Source organism: Camelina sativa, chromosome 17 (genome assembly GCF_000633955.1).
Source record: "Camelina sativa cultivar DH55 chromosome 17, Cs, whole genome shotgun sequence".
NCBI lineage: Eukaryota > Viridiplantae > Streptophyta > Magnoliopsida > Brassicales > Brassicaceae > Camelina > Camelina sativa.
In genome coordinates this window covers 23,789,121-23,810,103 of record NC_025701.1, presented here as the reverse complement: position 1 = coordinate 23,810,103, position 20,983 = coordinate 23,789,121, and the positions used below count along the sequence as shown (strand labels likewise).

The following is a 20,983-nucleotide window of genomic DNA, read 5'->3' as shown; positions in this document are numbered from 1 at the left end:
CCACCCCCCCCCCCTCTTCTGAACCAACTGTCCAAATCCTGCAGAACCAGCCTTACCTCAGGCCTTTGTTATTACTCCCAATGCCCCCCCCCCCAAACCCAAGCCTCCAACTCTGGTTGATAAACTAAGGAAATCTACAGACATATCTCTTCGCCGGATTGCTCTAGCTGCTTACACTGAATCTGGTCGGCCCACAATTCACATATCAGATGATGTCTTCCAATGTGGCGCCGAGATGCACTAAGATTTTATCCTCTGCTTCTTCAATGGTAGATCCCCGCTATTCCATCAAATCCAAAGTGTCCTCAATCATATGTGGGGCAAGGGTCGTAAACTGGAGATTCATGTCAATCATCATTCAAACTCAGTGCTGGTGCGTATCCCTAATGAGTACATAAGAGCAAATGTTCTGGAGAAATGTATCTGGTACATAGGCGACTCTATGTTTCATACAGCTCCCTGGGCTCCTCATTATTCTTCAGCTACACCACCTCTAGATTCTATTCCCATTTGGATCCACATGCGGGACATCCCTCTAGACCTGCAAACCACGAAAGATAATAGTTTTATAGCGGGATTAGTAGGCGAACCAAAAGAAACTGATGATTTTACAATTAATCTGGTAAGTTTACGGGTTGCTCATGCTAAGGTGCTTGTTGATCTTACAAAGAAACTACCAGATGTTGTAGAATTCACTCGTGATAATGGCCAAATAGTGGAAGTGGGTATCGAGTACCCTTGGCTACCTCCTACGTGCTCCCATTGTCATGAACTTGGTCATATTGCAAAAAACTGTCTCTAGCTGCCTCAACCAGTTCCTGCTCCCTCTGAGAATCGACCCTCTGTAAGTAAAGCTGGAAAAGACAAAGGCAAGTCGATTGCTCAGTCGACTGATCAACCTACCTGGATAGCAAAGGACTCTACTCCCCACAAGGAAGACACTCCTCCCTCCACCTCTACTCCTTATTCAACAACTGAAACTGTTACTACCACTGCTCCCACCCGACCATCTATTCTTTCTCCACCCTCTGATACTATACTATCACCTAACCAATTTGCAATCCTGTCTAAACCACTAACCCATCAATGTATCCTCTCCTTGGCCCAACCTTCATCTCCATCTGTTTTAACTACTCCCACAACCCCGCTTAAACCTCCCCCTTCCACCCACATTAACCCTCAAATAACTGAACCTTTTAAGGCCCACACCATCATCGCAGTGAACATCCCCGAAACCAACCGTGACCTTCCTATGATAGTTGGTCTCCCTTCCACTCTCACTCAAACTGGTCCCCCCTACCCTCATTCCCCTAAAAAAGCTCTAAAACGTTCTCGATCCCATCCCTCGCTAATTAGTCCACCTTTTCAACCTAACTCTCAACCGCCACCAAAAGCCTCAACGCCCATCCCCCTCTTCCATGCTTCACTATCCCATCTTTTGGCTACTGATCATGAGCTACTGTTGGATGCCACTCTTCTTCCCGAAGGGGATTCTCCATCTCTTAATTAATGGATACAAAGCATCTTTTTTTAATATTCGAGGCCTAAATGACCTGGATAAGCATCAGCCCTTTTGTAATTGGCTTAGGACGTATCAGACGCTTTTTGGAGCTATTTTGGAAACACATGTAAAAGAACCTACTTTGAACCGTATTATGGAGAAAGTTTGTAAAGGATGGAAGTATACCTCTAATCATTTATCAGACGAGGATGGCCGTATCATAATAATCTGGAAGGATCCAGTGTCTATAAGAGTGCTGCACCAATCAAGGCAAACAATCACTTGTGATGTCACAATCGCAAACAAACTTCAATTTGTGTTCACGGCAGTCTATGCTTCTAACTTCAGAGAGGAGAGAACAGACATTTGGGTGGACCTCTTGCGCTTGCAGCGAGAATATTCTTTGGATACTTGTCCGTGGCTTGTAGGAGGGGATTTTAACCAAATCATCCACCCTTGTGAGCATTCCTCTCCCTCAGTAAGCAGCCTATCCTCTTCCATGACTGAGTTCAAAAACTGTTTCACATAAATGGATCTGTTTGACTTGAAGTTCCAAGGTCCCCTCTTTACTTTGAGTAACCACCAGCCTGCGGGCCCCATAGCAAAGAAGCTGGACCGTGTACTTGTTAATTACCATTGGTTAACCATATTCCCCGGTAGCATCACTACCTTCCTTGCTCCCCTACCATCTGATCACTCCCCCAGCCTAGTAGACCTTGCATACCAACTCCCGAAAGCTGGTACTAGACCTTTCAAGTTCTTCAACTATCTAAATATGCACCTTAACTTTCACTAGTTGGTTACTGAGGCTTGGATTCAGGCCGGAAGCTTTGCGGATAACCTAAAATATTTTTGTTGGAAGCAAAAGATCATCAAGGGAGACCTAAAAACAATTAACCGAGAGAACTTTTCACAAATACAAGAGAGAGTGAGTGAGGCTAACCGTTTGTTGCTAGATGTGCAGGTAAAGGCTCTGGATAATCCTTCACCAAACATCTTCAAGCTTGAGAGAGACTTGCATATCCAATGGAGCTTCCTAAGGCGAATCGGAGAAAGGTATTTCAAACAGAAATCTAGAGTGAATTAGCTAAAGGAGGGTGATCTTAATATCTCGTACTTCCACAAAATCTGTCAAGCGCGTGCAAGCTATAATACTATACGGTCCTTTCTCCTTGACTCGGGGGACCTGCTAGTTGATCTAATGTAGATGAGTGAACTAGCCATTGCCCATTTCAAGTCCATCTTAGCCCATGATCTTTCGTCTATCCACACAGTTTGGTCTGCCCAAGATTGGTTCCACTCGTTAAATCCGTTCTGCTGTTCCCAATCGCAGTCTAATGTCATGCTGAGGATCCCAACTCAGGATGAATAACCAAGGTTATTATGAAGATCAATCCTAACAAGGCTCCTGGTCCTGATTGCCTAACTGCAGGTTTTTATAAAGCGGCTTGGAGTATCCTGGGAGATGAGGTCACAACTGCCACTATCAACTTCTTCAGAACTTCTTTCCTTCCTTCGTCTACTAATGCAACAATCTTAACTCTGGTACCTAAGCGACCGGGAGCATCGAAGATAGTGGACTACCGCCCTATATCCTGCCTCAACACTCTGTATAAAGCTATCTCCAAGATTCTTGTCGCCAAGCTGAAGCCTATTCTCCCTTCACTAATCGTGCCAAACCAAACTGCCTTTGTGAAAGATCGAATTCTACTTGAGAACACCATCCTTGCAGCGGAACTCGTGAATGGCTACCATAAATCTGATGGACCAAAATGCATTGTCATCAAAGTGGATATTGCCAAAGCTTTCGATACTTTATCTTGGAACTTTCTGTTTAACTATTTGAAAGGTATTTCCTTACCTGACCAGTACCTGAGGTGGCTCGAAGCTTGTGTCTGTACCACAAATTTCACCATTGGCTACAATGGAATGGTCCATGGCTACTTCAAAGGAAACCGCGGGCTACGTCAGGGTGATCCTCTTTCCTCCTACCTGTTTGTAATTGCAATGAATAATCTATTACTCATGCTAAATAAAGCAGCAGAAGAGGGTCGATTTGGCTACCACCATAACTGTGCAGAAGCAAAGCTAACTCACCTTTATTTTGTTGATGATCTCCTCATATTGGTGGATGGGACGCTCTCCTCAGTTTAGAGTGTCCTCCACGTCTTACATGAGTTCGAAGAACGGTCAGGTTTATGGGTAATCCGTACCTCATATAAACATTGTGTAATATCCAAGTCCCAAACATGAACTCACGATCTTGACAATATAAAAATGCAATAAATTAATTAATTTGTATATATCCTTACCCTATTCGAATTAGTTTTTTCGGATCGGATGCGAGGTTGGGAATTGGCAATTCTTATTAATAAAAAAAAAAGAAGATAAAATACCAATTTAGACGCAAATAAAAAAGTCAAGAAAACAAAAGAATATTTATCAGAAAATCCAATTCTTCCAGCTTGAATGAAGCCTTCTCATTGGTTGTGTGACGATACATAAGAAAAATAGTTCTCAGCTAACAGGAACATTATAACACAGTGCACTATATCATCTTATTGGCTAAAAGTATCTAAAAACGCGTCCATAACTAACACGTGTCCTACTGACTCTTTTACTTGGTCACAAAGAAATTTAGACTGCTGACAGGTTTTTTTTTGACTCGAAACCTACACAGTTCCTATATAAATTCATCTCTCTTCTCTCAATATCTTAAATAATTATAATTTTCACCTTTTTTTTGTTTTGTTTTTTTTTTTGCTTCTGTATAATTTTTTTTTGTTTGTTTTGTCGATCATGGCGGAGGAATTTGGTAGCTTTGATTTACTCATAGATGATGATCTCTTCTTCGATTTCGATCCTTCAATCGTAATAGATTCTCCACCGGCGGAGGATTTCTTCAGATCTTCACCGGATTCGTGGATCGGAGAGATTGAGAGTAAACTGATGAGTGATGAGAATCAAGAGGAGGAGGAGAGTCTTTTGGAGTTGGATCATGAATCTGTTTCGGAGTTTATAGCCGATCTACTCGTTGATTATCCGATAAGCGATTCTGGTACCGTTGATTTGGTGACCGTACAAGCCGCCGCCGGGAAAGAGAGTACGGATTTGTTGGTTGAGAAGAAGTCTAATGATTCTGGGAGTGAGGTTCAGGATGATGATTCTGGGAAAGAGAGTACGGATCTGTTGGTTGAGAAGAAGGCTAATGATTCTGGGAGTGAGGTTCAGGATGACGATGATGATGCTGGGGCTAAGAAAAGAAGAAGGTACATCTGATTTACTCTTTTTTTTTTGGTATTGTGTATTGATTTTGGTTGCCTTTAGATTGTGTTTTTGCTTTGAGAACAAATCTTAGATACGTATGTATGACATTAAAGAGTTGATTATGAATGTGTTTAAATTCTGGTTGCCTTTGTATTGTGGAAAATATGCATTGGCTTTTGCTTGTGATCTGGTTCCTGGTATTCTTGTTTTAAGTAGTTTGAAGAGTTCAAATTCATGAGGAGGTGATTGTATCTTATGTGTGAGATAAGATAGTTGATTCATGAGTGATGCGATTGGCTTGTTTGTCATATGGATCTCAAGTTTGTGTATTCTGGTTGGTTTTAGATTGTTAAGACTGTCTTATATATGCCTTGAAAAGAATCTGAGAGTTGATATTTGGCATGTGTGATTGTGGTTCAGGCGAGTAAGAAATAGAGATGCGGCGGTTCGGTCGAGGGAGAGGAAGAAGGAATACGTGCAAGATTTAGAGAAGAAGAGTAAGTATCTTGAGAGAGAGTGCTTGAGACTGGGACGGATGCTTGAGTGCTTCGTTGCCGAGAACCAGTCTCTGCGGTACTGTTTGCAAAAGGGTGGTAGTGGCAATAATACTCCCATGATGACAAGGCAGGAGTCTGCTGTGCTCTTGTTGGAATCCCTGCTGTTGGGTTCCCTGCTTTGGCTTCTGGGAGTAAACTTCATTTGCCTATTCCCTTATCTGTCCCACACAAAGTGTTACCTCCTCCAGTCAGAACCAGAAAAGCTGGTTCTAAACGGGCTAGGGACTAGTACCAAACCATCTAATACCGGCGTGAGTCGGAGATGCAAGGGTTCAAGGCCTAGGATGAAATTCCAAATCTTAACCCTTGTGGCGTGACAGCGCCTTTTTAACTGCTTCTTTGCGCACTTGAGTCGTAGATGAGTGTCTTAGTTGTCTTTTGTACTTTCGCTGTCGGAAATTATCTTGTCTAATATATGGGTTAAATCAACAGTCAATGTGGGTCTTAGGGCATTGCCATCAAAGGATTTAAACAAAGTATCTTAAAACATATTTTATTCTTAATTTTGGAAAAAATGAAATTAAGAACTTCTTAAGAAATTTAGATATTTCATGGGTCCATTGAAGGTTGTTAAATTTGAGGTTCTTAAAAATATATATATATATATATATATATATATATATTGTAAATTATTATGGTAATTTGTTTAAATTCATAAGACTTGTATACTTTTAAAAAACTTAAAAATATTGCATTCAATAAAAATTTAAACAAACATTACATAAAAGCATCTTAAAAATAGATTATGAAATAATTAATTTTAATATTGATTTGTGTCAAACTTTTCCCATATAATTTGTGCCAAACTATTTATTTTAATAGGCTTTCTGTTGACTGTAAATGGACCAAAACTCAAATGGCTGTACTTATCTAGAAAGGAAAAAAAGAAAGAATACAAATTGCAATACATCTTTTGTTCTCCACGCCAATCAAGCAAAGCTTGTTTCCAATACAGCACATAAGCAAAATGCAACATAAGAATACACTCTTGTTTCAAACCAAAATGCCGACTAATAACTCCATCCCCTCAAAAAAAAAAAAACATAGTTATGATCTTATTATACTTTTATGTTCTTTCCCAAATCAGAGTAAAATTCTTACTTTGTATGAACAAAGAATCTAACTCTATTATACGAAGAAGACACCGGGGGTATTTAAAAGGCGCATATACTCATGATTCAGGAACTGGGATTGGCGCTGGAGGTTTGAGAAGTGGCTGCAGAGCTTTTACAACTATACTCATATTTGGTCTAAACTCAGATTCGTATTGCACACACAATGCTGCCACCGCTGCTAGCTGCGTTGCCACATTACAGATTCAAAAGGTTCAGATAATATTTGCCTGTTTATAGAAACAATGGTATGTCGAGATGTTCTTAATGAGAGATTATAGAAACAATGGTATGTCAGAGACGTGTGGAAAAGCCTGTTTGTCGAATATTCATAGAAACATTAATGAATGTAGCCAATTATATCAGAGATGTTCTTAATGAGAGATTAGTCATATAAGCAGAAAAAGAATAAAGAGTTTAGACCTCACATAAACCAGACCAAAACAACGAAAGCTTTCTTCTTTTCCATATGAGTGACACAAAAGATGCTATTAAAATTTCCAATAAAGCATTCCTATAGCTATTTCCAACAACAGCCAGTGAACATAAAGCTTTCACAGTTGTACCATATAGCCATAAAGCTTTCATAATTGCAATACTTATTCCATTTTTTATAAAGACTTTGAATCCTACTCATAGATACAGAGTTTCCCAAGTAAAGATTTTGAACCCTACTCATAATACAAGGTCATATACAGATATACTATTTGTAAAAGAATTTGCTTACTAGAAATCTGAAATATAGACCAGGAAACAATCTCACTAAAAACTGCATGATCAACTCGAGTTTCAAAGGGGAAGCACTAATATGAAAGAGGGTCGACTTACACTTAAAATTCCTAATAAGTTGGATGCCACAGTCACCGCAAGAGCAAGAGCAGCATTGCCACCAGCAAGCTGAATTGGCAATTTTTGATAAGTCAGTGGAGATCGCAAGAAAACAAATTATACATAAGAAAACAAGATTTTTGATTCATGGGCATATGATTTCGCCATATTCAAATGCAAATTCACCACCAAAACTTCAAATTCATTCACTAGTCTAAATCGATCCGGTACCGAACCAAATACATATCAAAATGGGAGTTTTTTAGTAACAGATTTGGAATTCAGCAAAACAACACAGAAGAAAAGAAAGTGGGGAGGGGGACATACGAGGGGACTGCGTTCATTGAGAAGAGAAGGGTTGTCTTTAAGGAGCCGCTACAAAGCAATAAGATCGCCGAGAGAGCACAATCATGAATTGTGGTGGGTCTAGCTGATCTCAGCCGTTGTCCACCACCGCCTTGTCGGTTAATTTCTTCTTCTTCTTCAATCCCACCACCGCCTTGTCGGTTCATGTCTTCTTCTTCTTCTGTCGATCAAAGGAGAGAGACGAGAGAGAAGAGAGAGAAATATAATTAACAAAAAAATTAAAAAAAAAAATTTTATTTTTCTCCCACCCAATCAGAAACTGACACAGCCAAGTTTCTAAACATATCTAAAACATCTTAGATAAACAACTATTCTAAACTAAATTATACAAAAACAATTAAATTTAATCACATGTAATACTTTAGAAACTCTTAAGATGCTGCTTACATCCTTTGATGGACTTGCCCTTATGGTTTGGATGGTTTCTATTCTAGCTCATGATATCTACCTAATAATGTTTCTGTCTATATAATCCCAAATTTTCTTTTGATCTAGGAGAGGCAAAACTTAAGGTAATATCACTTCTAATTGCCAGAAAATAATTCATTAGGTTGAGTTACATTGATAGAGATTTTTTTCTCTCCTGCTAGGTTTTACATGTTCGCTTCATTTGTGGTAAAGAGTCATATTTTTTGGCATGGCAACATAGTGACAGAGCTCTTTATTTGTAGAGTGTTTGCAGCGACATGCAGACATGTAAAATGTAAAAAGATTTATTCTTGCTAAAAGATTATGTAACTTTTAAGTTGTAACAAAGTTTTATTTTCTAGGACATAAACATAATCCCTTAGATTTCACGCTAGTAAAGAGATCATAGATAGAAATATGATAGTTTACACTGCTATATAAGCAGCATAGAAGTTCCCTATGGATCTAAGATTCGGCTTTTCAGAGTTTCTTGTTTTCTTTGATGATCATTGTTTCTTTCTCCAATATCTTCTTCTTAGCCTTGGCTTGTCCTTCAATCTTCTTGCGAGACTTGTTGAACGTTTTCATGAAATGGGCCAGCGTCTTGGTCACTGCAGAGAGGGAAAATGGCCAGATTAGAAATGAGAACCGCAAAAATGGATAAGACAGTAGAAGAACAAACTTGTGATGGTACCTTCCTCGATGCTATAGCGAGCTGGATACTCAGCTAAGTAGGAATCTAGAGTTCTTCCCTGTGAGTTACAAATTAATTATAGGATTTGAAACATGATACAATGTACTCAAAGATCTAACCGACAAGTTATATAGCTCACCGCTTCGTTGTATAAGTTACAAAGCCACATCGCTTCAGGCTAAGCTGTACGAAGAAAATCATACACCGCCTATAAACATGGTTACATGAAGATCTAATTAGAAACAGCTACAAAGATTTTTTCTTGGCTCTTATCATGCAATTATCTGGTACTACACATCCATATGGCTTATACCTTTCGGAAGCCCACATAAATTGCACCATCATTTTCTGTAGCTATGAACTCCAGCTGCACCTCGTGAAGGCCGTTGAAAAACGCTTGCATATTCTCAATAACCACTTTCACTTCAATCTGTACTTTTCAACAACAGTAAAAGGCAAGTGGTAACTAGAACAAAAGAAGCAACCATGAGTCACAACTCACAACAAGAAGCATACCTTCGAGGCAGCATCTAAGTGAACAAGGTCATTTCCAAAATCCAGCAATTCTGGCATATTTTCACTAACAAGCTAGACTCGTAAGAAGAAAATAAAGCATAAGCACCTTATGCAAATAACGGGATTAACTATATGATATAGAGATTATTTATACCTTGCATAAGTCATGCATCAAAGCCATATTATCAGACAATTTAACAAGACTATCCAATTTAGATCCCACATCTGCAACACACAAGGCCTTACCACATTAACCAACAGATGCTACCAAATAGAATTAGATTTATGAAACTGGAAATCAATACAACAATACATGATACCTCCTACCTAGATTTTCTTGTGTTAAAATTGTTTGCATAATCTGACGCAACTTCGCAGATTCCATCATCTAGTACATGAAATATGATACTTAATGTAAATACAAAAATGGAGATATGTTTATATTACCATGACAGTCATCATCCACAATACATACCTCTTTTGCAAAATTGATTATTGTATTCAGACAGAATCTTAAATACTGCACCTGAAAAAAAAACATCAATTACAACAATGCATATCAAAAGAGTAAGAGAGTTTGTCATTTCTACCTTAGAAACATAGGCAATCTTGATGCCTAACACTCGTAATTTTGCTTTTATACGTGGAACCTTCATTAGTTCCGCGAAAAACTGCAACATTCACAAGGTTATAAGTCAGACCACATATGATGATTAAGTATTATCCAAGGCTTTAAGAAGTGGAGCAGACCTCTTCACACTTTCCAAGCATTTCCTTGTCATTAGTACCAGCACAATTCTGAAAACACAACATGAGTTGGCTTCATATTTTAGACCAATTGACTGAGTCACTGAGATATGCGACTATATGCTTTTAAGAAGTACCTTCAACATTTCCTTTTCTTCCTTGCTCTCACATAATTTTATTAGATTTTCAACCTGACCGATGTCCATAGCTAAAGTATCCAAAGCTAAAACTGCAATCTAAGATTACCCAAAAGGAGAAAACAAATGGTATTTGAATTTTTTTATTTGGTAGATACATTAACATAGTGTATAAGTGATGCAAAATGTTATTTTTACATAAAGATATGTAAATACTAAAAGTAGATGTTACATAAACTTTCATTATTGTTTTCAGCACAAAATGGTGGGCGAAACTTACGAGCAAATCTGGTAGATGCATCTTTATTTTGCTAAGCATTGTCTCACGGTTACCCAAGTCAGCCTGACACAAAACAGAACAAAAAAACTTAGATTCGAAGTAAAAGTAAATTCAGAAGTAAGAATCATAATCAATGGTGATTAGTCATAGACTTGCCATTTGCTAAGCAATTTTTTCTTTTCTGTTATTACAACCAAAGAATAGAGTAAACTTCAGGATAATCAATTCATTATGAGATTAATGCATATTATATGTGGACCGAAGTGAAATTGGTATATTTTGAATTTGACAGTCTGTCATTTTTACACATAATAATTGTGATTACATATAATAATTGTGATTATAACTAGTAAATTCGTCGTTATATATGCAAAATCAAGATGTAATTTTGTTTAAATAGATTGCTACCTTATTTTATTCACTACAAGAAAACGCTTATTAATAGCACACGATTAACGCTATAATAGATGTTTAACGGTGTTTTCATAAACGCTATGTTCTTGACGGCTATCTTAGGTCTGACATATACTATAGCGTTTTTTTATTGTATGCTATTATAGGTTCAGTCTACCATTGCAGTTTTTATTACGCTATAATATAGTAACTTCTTCCCTAACTTTAATATTTTGTCATTATCCGTAAATATATAGCAGGATTTTGTGTGCTGTAATAAGTTATGTTATGGCATAATTGTTTTCTGCCATATTGGTATTTATTGCAGTACTGTGTATGCTATTATATGTGTTTTCATGACTATTATATTTTGCTGTTAAAGATTTAGTACTTTTTATGGCATTATTATGAATGCTATTGAAAGTGGANTTACATAAAGATATGTAAATACTAAAAGTAGATGTTACATAAACTTTCATTATTGTTTTCAGCACAAAATGGTGGGCGAAACTTACGAGCAAATCTGGTAGATGCATCTTTATTTTGCTAAGCATTGTCTCACGGTTACCCAAGTCAGCCTGACACAAAACAGAACAAAAAAACTTAGATTCGAAGTAAAAGTAAATTCAGAAGTAAGAATCATAATCAATGGTGATTAGTCATAGACTTGCCATTTGCTAAGCAATTTTTTCTTTTCTGTTATTACAACCAAAGAATAGAGTAAACTTCAGGATAATCAATTCATTATGAGATTAATGCATATTATATGTGGACCGAAGTGAAATTGGTATATTTTGAATTTGACAGTCTGTCATTTTTACACATAATAATTGTGATTACATATAATAATTGTGATTATAACTAGTAAATTCGTCGTTATATATGCAAAATCAAGATGTAATTTTGTTTAAATAGATTGCTACCTTATTTTATTCACTACAAGAAAACGCTTATTAATAGCACACGATTAACGCTATAATAGATGTTTAACGGTGTTTTCATAAACGCTATGTTCTTGACGGCTATCTTAGGTCTGACATATACTATAGCGTTTTTTTATTGTATGCTATTATAGGTTCAGTCTACCATTGCAGTTTTTATTACGCTATAATATAGTAACTTCTTCCCTAACTTTAATATTTTGTCATTATCCGTAAATATATAGCAGGATTTTGTGTGCTGTAATAAGTTATGTTATGGCATAATTGTTTTCTGCCATATTGGTATTTATTGCAGTACTGTGTATGCTATTATATGTGTTTTCATGACTATTATATTTTGCTGTTAAAGATTTAGTACTTTTTATGGCATTATTATGAATGCTATTGAAAGTGGACAATATCGAACCAAAAAGCCTGTTTTCTGAATCCATTCATTCATTCAACCAAAAGCATTCAACACAATGTCACAGTCAATCCAAAACACACAACATAACAAGCTACTAAAGTACTTCACTGTTTAACACATGATGACTTTGTCTTCTAGCTATGCGGTAGATGTTCCTAATGCATCTTCCATACTCTCTAATTCTGAACATGGCCTCCAAACTGCAGCATTGTTCACCTTCACGATATCTACCCAAATTCTAACTGCATTTTTTCCCAAGGGAACAAAGTGGACAGTTTGGTCAGGGTTGTTTGAAGCCCAGCGTCCTTCGGCAACAACCCGCTTCAATCCTGTTACATCCATCAGCTTGCACTTCTGATTTTCTTTAACAACTATAGGTGGATTGTGTCGCTGCAAAATACAAGTTATTACTAAAGGTCATAGAGTAAACTATATCAGTTTCAGATCATCTAAAACAAAGAAAAATTACCTCAGATCTCCTAACTGGAGATTTTGCCGGTTGTTTAGTTGTCTTCATAGGAGATTTGTGTGGACGGACTTCTGAAACAGTTGCATGAGACTTTGCACCTTCGTCTTGATCAATTACGGTAAAAGTATGCATTGCAGATTTTTGGCCAGATGCATCCGAGGTATTTTCAAATACAACTGTATAAGCCGGCCATGCAACAAAAAACATATCCACTAAGTATTTTGTTTCGATTGTAGGCCTCCATAANTAGTACTTTTTATGGCATTATTATGAATGCTATTGAAAGTGGACAATATCGAACCAAAAAGCCTGTTTTCTGAATCCATTCATTCATTCAACCAAAAGCATTCAACACAATGTCACAGTCAATCCAAAACACACAACATAACAAGCTACTAAAGTACTTCACTGTTTAACACATGATGACTTTGTCTTCTAGCTATGCGGTAGATGTTCCTAATGCATCTTCCATACTCTCTAATTCTGAACATGGCCTCCAAACTGCAGCATTGTTCACCTTCACGATATCTACCCAAATTCTAACTGCATTTTTTCCCAAGGGAACAAAGTGGACAGTTTGGTCAGGGTTGTTTGAAGCCCAGCGTCCTTCGGCAACAACCCGCTTCAATCCTGTTACATCCATCAGCTTGCACTTCTGATTTTCTTTAACAACTATAGGTGGATTGTGTCGCTGCAAAATACAAGTTATTACTAAAGGTCATAGAGTAAACTATATCAGTTTCAGATCATCTAAAACAAAGAAAAATTACCTCAGATCTCCTAACTGGAGATTTTGCCGGTTGTTTAGTTGTCTTCATAGGAGATTTGTGTGGACGGACTTCTGAAACAGTTGCATGAGACTTTGCACCTTCGTCTTGATCAATTACGGTAAAAGTATGCATTGCAGATTTTTGGCCAGATGCATCCGAGGTATTTTCAAATACAACTGTATAAGCCGGCCATGCAACAAAAAACATATCCACTAAGTATTTTGTTTCGATTGTAGGCCTCCATAGAAATGTATCAGGTTGTAATACGACATCCACAAATACTTTAACAGCATGTGGTCCGAGAAGAAGTCCATTAACCAATGCTTTTGGATCTTGAGATTGCCAACGGCCTTCAGCAACCACTTCATCCTTTTTAGACAAATGCAAGAGTTTGCATTTGTTCGATGGGTTTGTGGTTGGGCTCTGTCAAACACATGCATACAACATCCTCATTTTGATAAGCAAAAAAAGGAATAATGCAGAGGTAATCAAACTTATTAAGTATAACTAATGTTCTTAGACATATGAGACTATACCTTAGGCACAATGTCATCCATTTCGATCCCCTGATCCAAAATAACACATTTATGGTCAGGCCATACTACTAGTAACCCAACAGCTTGCTCAATGTTGAACACATTAATCGTAGGTCTCCATAGATACACATCTGGTTTGATAGCCGTTTCAACCAAAACTTTAACATGATTAGGGCCTAAGGGGATGTCATTAACAAAGTCAGCTGGATCTGTTGAAAGAACAAGTCCCTCAGCAACATTTTCATCAGTACCAGCCCAATCAACCAACACACACTTTGGTTGGGATTTTCCTCTGTTAACAGTCTACAAAAAAAAATTATCATGTACCTGAGTCGGATGCAGAAAAGTTTGAAATACAATGTAAAATCCTCATGAAGTACTTACTCTTGCAGCTGAGTTCTCACCGACTTCAAGCTCGTGTTTCTGTAATGTGTTTTAATGATTAAAGTAGGTACTGAAATAAACAAATATATTGTAGTCCTAGTTGTAACTGAAAATTTTTTGCTTAATTTGTTTTTAATTTCGGCAATCTCCTCTCGTAGTGCTTTTACTGTTTGTATCAATAGAACTTGTTTCTCTTGCATTTCAGCCATAGTCTTGTTCTTAACTTGGAAACAAGCTAACTTGGACATACTCATGCCTCTCCCCATTGCCCTTAGCCTCCCAGGATTATCAGTGCCTAGTACTTGTGAAAGGAGATCATCTTTAGGATTTGTTGAATTTGATTGAGGCTGGGTATCAACTAGTTCAACTGCTTTTCTCTACAAATAAAGACATAAAAGCAAATTGAATGCATACCACATGTAGTAAATCCAAAATGCATAAATCATTTAAATAAAACTTGACAACTTACAAACTTTGCCGCTGCATTTGTATTCACGGGTGTACCATCTTTCTTGGTATGCGACTTGACCCACACCTTTAGTCTTGTGACTTCAGATGGATCTGAGCTTTCTTCTTTCTATGTATCAAACGAATAGGGTGTTATGAACAATAGTAATGAGCTTATAATATAAGAAATATTATAAATGTTATTAAAAACTTTCCATTTCTTCAGCGAGTCTAACCATCCCTTTACGGCTACAAGTACGAAGAATCTGCATGCTCCTTCGTTTCTTATATTGATCACTCACGACCTACCATACAGATGCTAATAGTCTACTATGTAATTAATATATGTTAACACAAGGTAATGCCTTAAAGGCTTGACTTTTTTTGAATTTAACAAAATTTGCGCCATTCTGTTGGAGAAATATTTTTTGGGCGCAGATTCATCCTTTGTTGGTTTGTCTGAGCTGTATTATTAATCTTTTGAACAATTCGTGCTTTATATGCTCTCCATAAACATCCCATTTGCTTTAGCAATGCAACCTTTTGATAGTCCTCATCGACATCGAACCTTGCCTGCATTCATTTAAAAACATCCCATTTCATATACTTGGAGTTTTTAAGATAAATATAATAACACAAAAATATAACGACAACGATACTTGAATTGATTTCCATAAAACTGTTCTCAGTTCTTTACTTACTTTCCTCCAGTCTTCAATAATGATAGGTACATGCTCTCTTACCAATGTACCTAAGTATGATGACAGCTTAACCGATCCCCGACCATAAGGCTCTCCCATTTCAGTGAATTGAACATGTTCCCAAGTGTGACAACCCGTCCCGTTGACCCCACTAGCCCACCGCTAGCTTGCCCCCATAGGCCCAAAGCTGGTCCTGCAGGGCATCGATCCTAACCCANCTTGGTATGCGACTTGACCCACACCTTTAGTCTTGTGACTTCAGATGGATCTGAGCTTTCTTCTTTCTATGTATCAAACGAATAGGGTGTTATGAACAATAGTAATGAGCTTATAATATAAGAAATATTATAAATGTTATTAAAAACTTTCCATTTCTTCAGCGAGTCTAACCATCCCTTTACGGCTACAAGTACGAAGAATCTGCATGCTCCTTCGTTTCTTATATTGATCACTCACGACCTACCATACAGATGCTAATAGTCTACTATGTAATTAATATATGTTAACACAAGGTAATGCCTTAAAGGCTTGACTTTTTTTGAATTTAACAAAATTTGCGCCATTCTGTTGGAGAAATATTTTTTGGGCGCAGATTCATCCTTTGTTGGTTTGTCTGAGCTGTATTATTAATCTTTTGAACAATTCGTGCTTTATATGCTCTCCATAAACATCCCATTTGCTTTAGCAATGCAACCTTTTGATAGTCCTCATCGACATCGAACCTTGCCTGCATTCATTTAAAAACATCCCATTTCATAGACTTGGAGTTTTTAAGATAAATATAATAACACAAAAATATAACGACAACGATACTTGAATTGATTTCCATAAAACTGTTCTCAGTTCTTTNGGCTAGCAGTGAGGCTAGTGGGCTAGCAGTGAGGCTAGCGGGGTCCACGGGACGGGTTGTCACACCAAGTATTGGGATCCTTAGCTATGTTTTTCATCCTTGTTGGTCCTCTCTGTTTTTTCTTAGGCCTACAATCATGCTCTCCAGATAATTCAACCACACCTTCAGGTTCTTCCTCATTCAATCCCGCAGCATGTTGTTCGTCATTTTGTTCCTCGTTCACTTCATGATCTGGTCCTTCCATATGTTGTGATTGCAGATCTGTCTGTCCATCTGGTTCTAAATTTTTAGGTTCCATAGTACAAACAAACTCTGGCTCGTCATTGTCCACAACCTTCTTCTTTTGTCCTCTTGTCTTCCTATTTGGGGCCATCTTAATTCACCTGAAATGACAATGAACACGCTGAATTAAAGCATAGACTTAAAGCATATAAAACAGACCAAGCATATAAAATTAAAGCATAGACTTAAAGCATATAAAACAGACCAATCATAGGATTAAAGCATAGACTTAAAGCATATAAAACAGACCAAGCATAGAAATAAAGCATAGATTTNGTACATGCTCTCTTACCAATGTACCTAAGTATGATGACAGCTTAACCGATCCCCGACCATAAGGCTCTCCCATTTCAGTGAATTGAACATGTTCCCAAGTATTGGGATCCTTAGCTATGTTTTTCATCCTTGTTGGTCCTCTCTGTTTTTTCTTAGGCCTACAATCATGCTCTCCAGATAATTCAACCACACCTTCAGGTTCTTCCTCATTCAATCCCGCAGCATGTTGTTCGTCATTTTGTTCCTCGTTCACTTCATGATCTGGTCCTTCCATATGTTGTGATTGCAGATCTGTCTGTCCATCTGGTTCTAAATTTTTAGGTTCCATAGTACAAACAAACTCTGGCTCGTCATTGTCCACAACCTTCTTCTTTTGTCCTCTTGTCTTCCTATTTGGGGCCATCTTAATTCACCTGAAATGACAATGAACACGCTGAATTAAAGCATAGACTTAAAGCATATAAAACAGACCAAGCATATAAAATTAAAGCATAGACTTAAAGCATATAAAACAGACCAATCATAGGATTAAAGCATAGACTTAAAGCATATAAAACAGACCAAGCATAGAAATAAAGCATAGATTTAAAGCATATATAAATCAGACAAAGAAACATTCACACATATATGCCTTCACAATCAGTCCTAGCATTTTGAGCTTCCTCCATGTCAACATCAATATTCGTAACTGATGGCAATAATCCAAGATCTGCATCTTCAACATCTTCCTCACTGTATCTTCTTGATGGACCCTTCATAACAACATACCAATTGGATGATTCATTGTCTCTTGAATAAAATATTTGTTTGGCTTGAGAGGCTAATATATAAGGATCCTTTAGAAAGGAGACCTGACTCTGATTCAGGTTAACAAGCGTGAACCCAGCTTCTACTTTTACTCCATTACCTCATATGCTAACTCTCCCTTGTTCCAGAGATGACACAGATCATCAATAAGGGGTTCTAAGTATATATCAATACTATTTCCAGGCTGTTGTGGACAAGGAATAAGTAGAGTAAGCATGATGTTTTCTTTCTTCATACATAGGTGAGGAGACAAATTATAAATTACTAATAGGACAGGCCAACAACTATACCTACTATTCTTCATGTCGAATGGATTAAATCCATCTGTGGAAAGTTCAAGCCTTATATTCTTTTCTCCAGCAGCAAAAACTGGATATTTATCATTCATTTGATCCCATGTCACATAATCTACAGGGTGACGCAGTTTTCCATCACTGCTCTTGTGATTAAAATGCCATCTTAGATCCTTTCCATTTCCTCCGATCTGAACATTCTTTTTAACCATGGGATAATCGGAAAATACCGCAAACTTTCTTAGGGACACCTTTCTTTATTTCACCAGTTTGCAGGTTAATCTTCCATTGCGAGGCATTGCATTTTGGACAATTTTGAAGCTTTCTGTACTTCTTTCTGAACAGACAACAATCATTTACACAAGCATGAATTTCTTCATAGTCCATATCAAACGACTTCAAGAAATTTTTCACCTCATATAAAGATGTATGGAGGACATTATCCGCAGGCAACATTCCAGGCAATGTCTCAAGCAGATCATTGAAACTCTTGCCAGACCATCCATTTTGTGTCTTCAGTCTAAAAAGTGACACAATAGCAGATAGCTTGTCTGTCTGTAGCTTGTAAACCTCATCCATTCCTCTTGTTACAAGATGGCCGACTACTTAACTGATCTCATGACGATATACATTACGATAGTCGATGCATAGACATACTATGACGTCGTGTCTCCTAATGCCGCAGACACAGAGCGAACAAAACTCCAAGCACCTCTCTCATAAGCAGGATCAACTCTTTATTTCAGAAAAATTAGAAACCCAAATTATGTCTAAAACTATACAGTCTCACAATCAAACCAAACTATAAAATTAAACTTCATACCTGCACAAATTACCCATGCCTTATCCACTACTTTATGTTTTTACCTTAGTAAAACATTTAATACAACAATTCAAACCAATATAGCTAAGACAAATCACCGTATATATAGCTATGTTTAACAAAACAAACAACTAAGCATATAGTTCATATGCAAGACCAGACAAACGCAGTCACAACAGTGTACTACTTAAGAGAATCATAATTCAACCACCAAACAAAAGAGGGAAAGCCACAATATTATAATGACCTGTCGGGTGAATACAATTACCAAAAGAGTAGCTTGAATCCCCTGAAAACAATCGACAACACTTGAAAAGAAAAGAGAAAAAAAATCAGAGTCAATATATAAGCAAATTTGGTTGTATACTTTGTATCTGCTTGATACAACTAAAATCGTAAATATCCAAACTTTCAAACCAATATTTGTGTGTTTTCCAATCTCCAATTTTGCTAAAACTCGAAAACCCTCAAAATCAAAACTTTCACATCAAAACCCTAAAAATCGAAACTTTCAAACATTTAGAGAACACATAAATTGCTCAAAATAACATTCGATTGAGGGTAAAATCGATGGATACTGTGAGTGATTAAGAAGGACAAAATCGAAATTGAAAAATTGAGAAAGAGTTTTGCAGGTTTGACGAGCTAAGTGAAAAAGGCGAAATGTTTAGGTTTTGAGAAAATGGGGAAATGTCTTTAGTGTTCGCGGGTTTCTAAATTTTTGTTCTAAGTATTGGCGGAATAATTACTTTTAGCCTCCGCTTGTCCGATTTCTATCACCGCGTTTAGAAAATACCATCATATGATATCAAAATCAACCATAGCAGTTAAGAAAACCGTGCTATCCTTATGTGCTATTAATAAGCGTTTTTCTTGTAGTGCTTCTTTGTCATTGTGCTGTGTTTCCATATATAATAAATGTTATATATGGACCGAAGTGAAATTGGTATATCTTTTATTTGACAGTGTCATTTTTACACAAAATAATTATGTATATATCTAGTAACTCTGTCGTTCTATNACGTTCTATATATATATATATATATATATATATATATATATCTACTAATCTTGTCGTTATGTGTTCTCTGTATATAGGGGCAAGAAACGATGTAATTTTGTTTAAACAGATTGCTACCTTATTTTTTTCTTTATGTTGTCTGAGTCAACGAAACAATTAAAGAAATTTCACATATAATAAACGTTATATGTGAACCAAAGTGAAATTGGTATAATTTGTATTTGTCAGTCTGTCATTTCTACACACAATAATTATGATTATATCTATTAACTTTGTTGTTATATATATATATATATATATATATATAGTAACCTTGTCGTTATATGTTCTATGTATATAGGAGAAAGAAACATGTAATTTTGTTTAAACAGATTGTTACCTTATTTTTTTCTTTGTTATTATGTTGTCTGAGTAAACGAAACGATTAAAGAAATTCCACATATAATAAATGTTATATGTGGACCGAAGCGAAATTGGTATATTTTGTATTTGACAGTTTGTCCATTTTACACACAATAAGTCAATAATTGTGATTATATCTAGTAACTTTGTTGTTATATGTATATTTAGTAACCTTGTGGTTATATGTTATCTGTATGCATAAGCAAAAATTGATGTAATTTTGTTTAAACAGATTGCTACCTTATCTTTCTTTTTTGTCATTGTGTTGTCTGAGTCATCAAAATGGTTAAAGTGGTATATTTTGAATTTGATAGTCTATCAATTTTGCACACAATATTTGTGATTATGGCCCTGGTGAAGACTTTTAAGACTTTAAAACCATTTAAAAGTTGTAAAAGCATTTAATTTGCTAATCAGACTTTTAAGACTTTATTATTTTTTTAAGTTTCAACAGCCACTTAAATTTTTTTCTTCTTTATTTCCTTTACTTGTTTAAAGCCTCAAAATGACGCTTTAAAATCAACAAATTTTAAAAACATTCTTTTTCCTCTCCCCATTATCTTTAAAAACTCTTCAAAAGTATATATATATATATATATATATATTTTACATATTTTACTTTTACAAATTAAATATTTTTATTTATTTTTTTCTTTCTTTGAAGATCCATTTCAATAATAATTTTTATTTATTCATCATCATCATTAATAATGATGTAAAAGAGTTTATGAAACTCATCAGAATAGCATTCAAAACAATACATTGATTA

The 20,983-nt window shown here is 36.4% G+C and overlaps 1 protein-coding gene and 1 long non-coding RNA gene across 2 annotated transcripts; one reads left to right on the top strand and one right to left on the bottom strand.

The window, feature by feature from the left end:
• On the top strand, window positions 4,227-5,900 carry LOC104757902 (bZIP transcription factor 60). The gene is made up of 2 exons (XM_010480685.2): window positions 4,227-4,770; window positions 5,189-5,900. The coding sequence occupies exons 1-2, from the start codon at window positions 4,301-4,303 to the stop codon at window positions 5,640-5,642; spliced, it is 924 nt and encodes a 307-aa protein (XP_010478987.1). The 5' UTR covers window positions 4,227-4,300; the 3' UTR covers window positions 5,643-5,900.
• On the bottom strand, window positions 6,222-7,803 carry LOC109130044. The gene is made up of 3 exons (XR_002036218.1): window positions 7,593-7,803; window positions 7,266-7,334; window positions 6,222-6,667 (listed from the first exon to the last, which is right to left on the bottom strand). It is a non-coding gene; the product is annotated as an uncharacterized LOC109130044 (long non-coding RNA).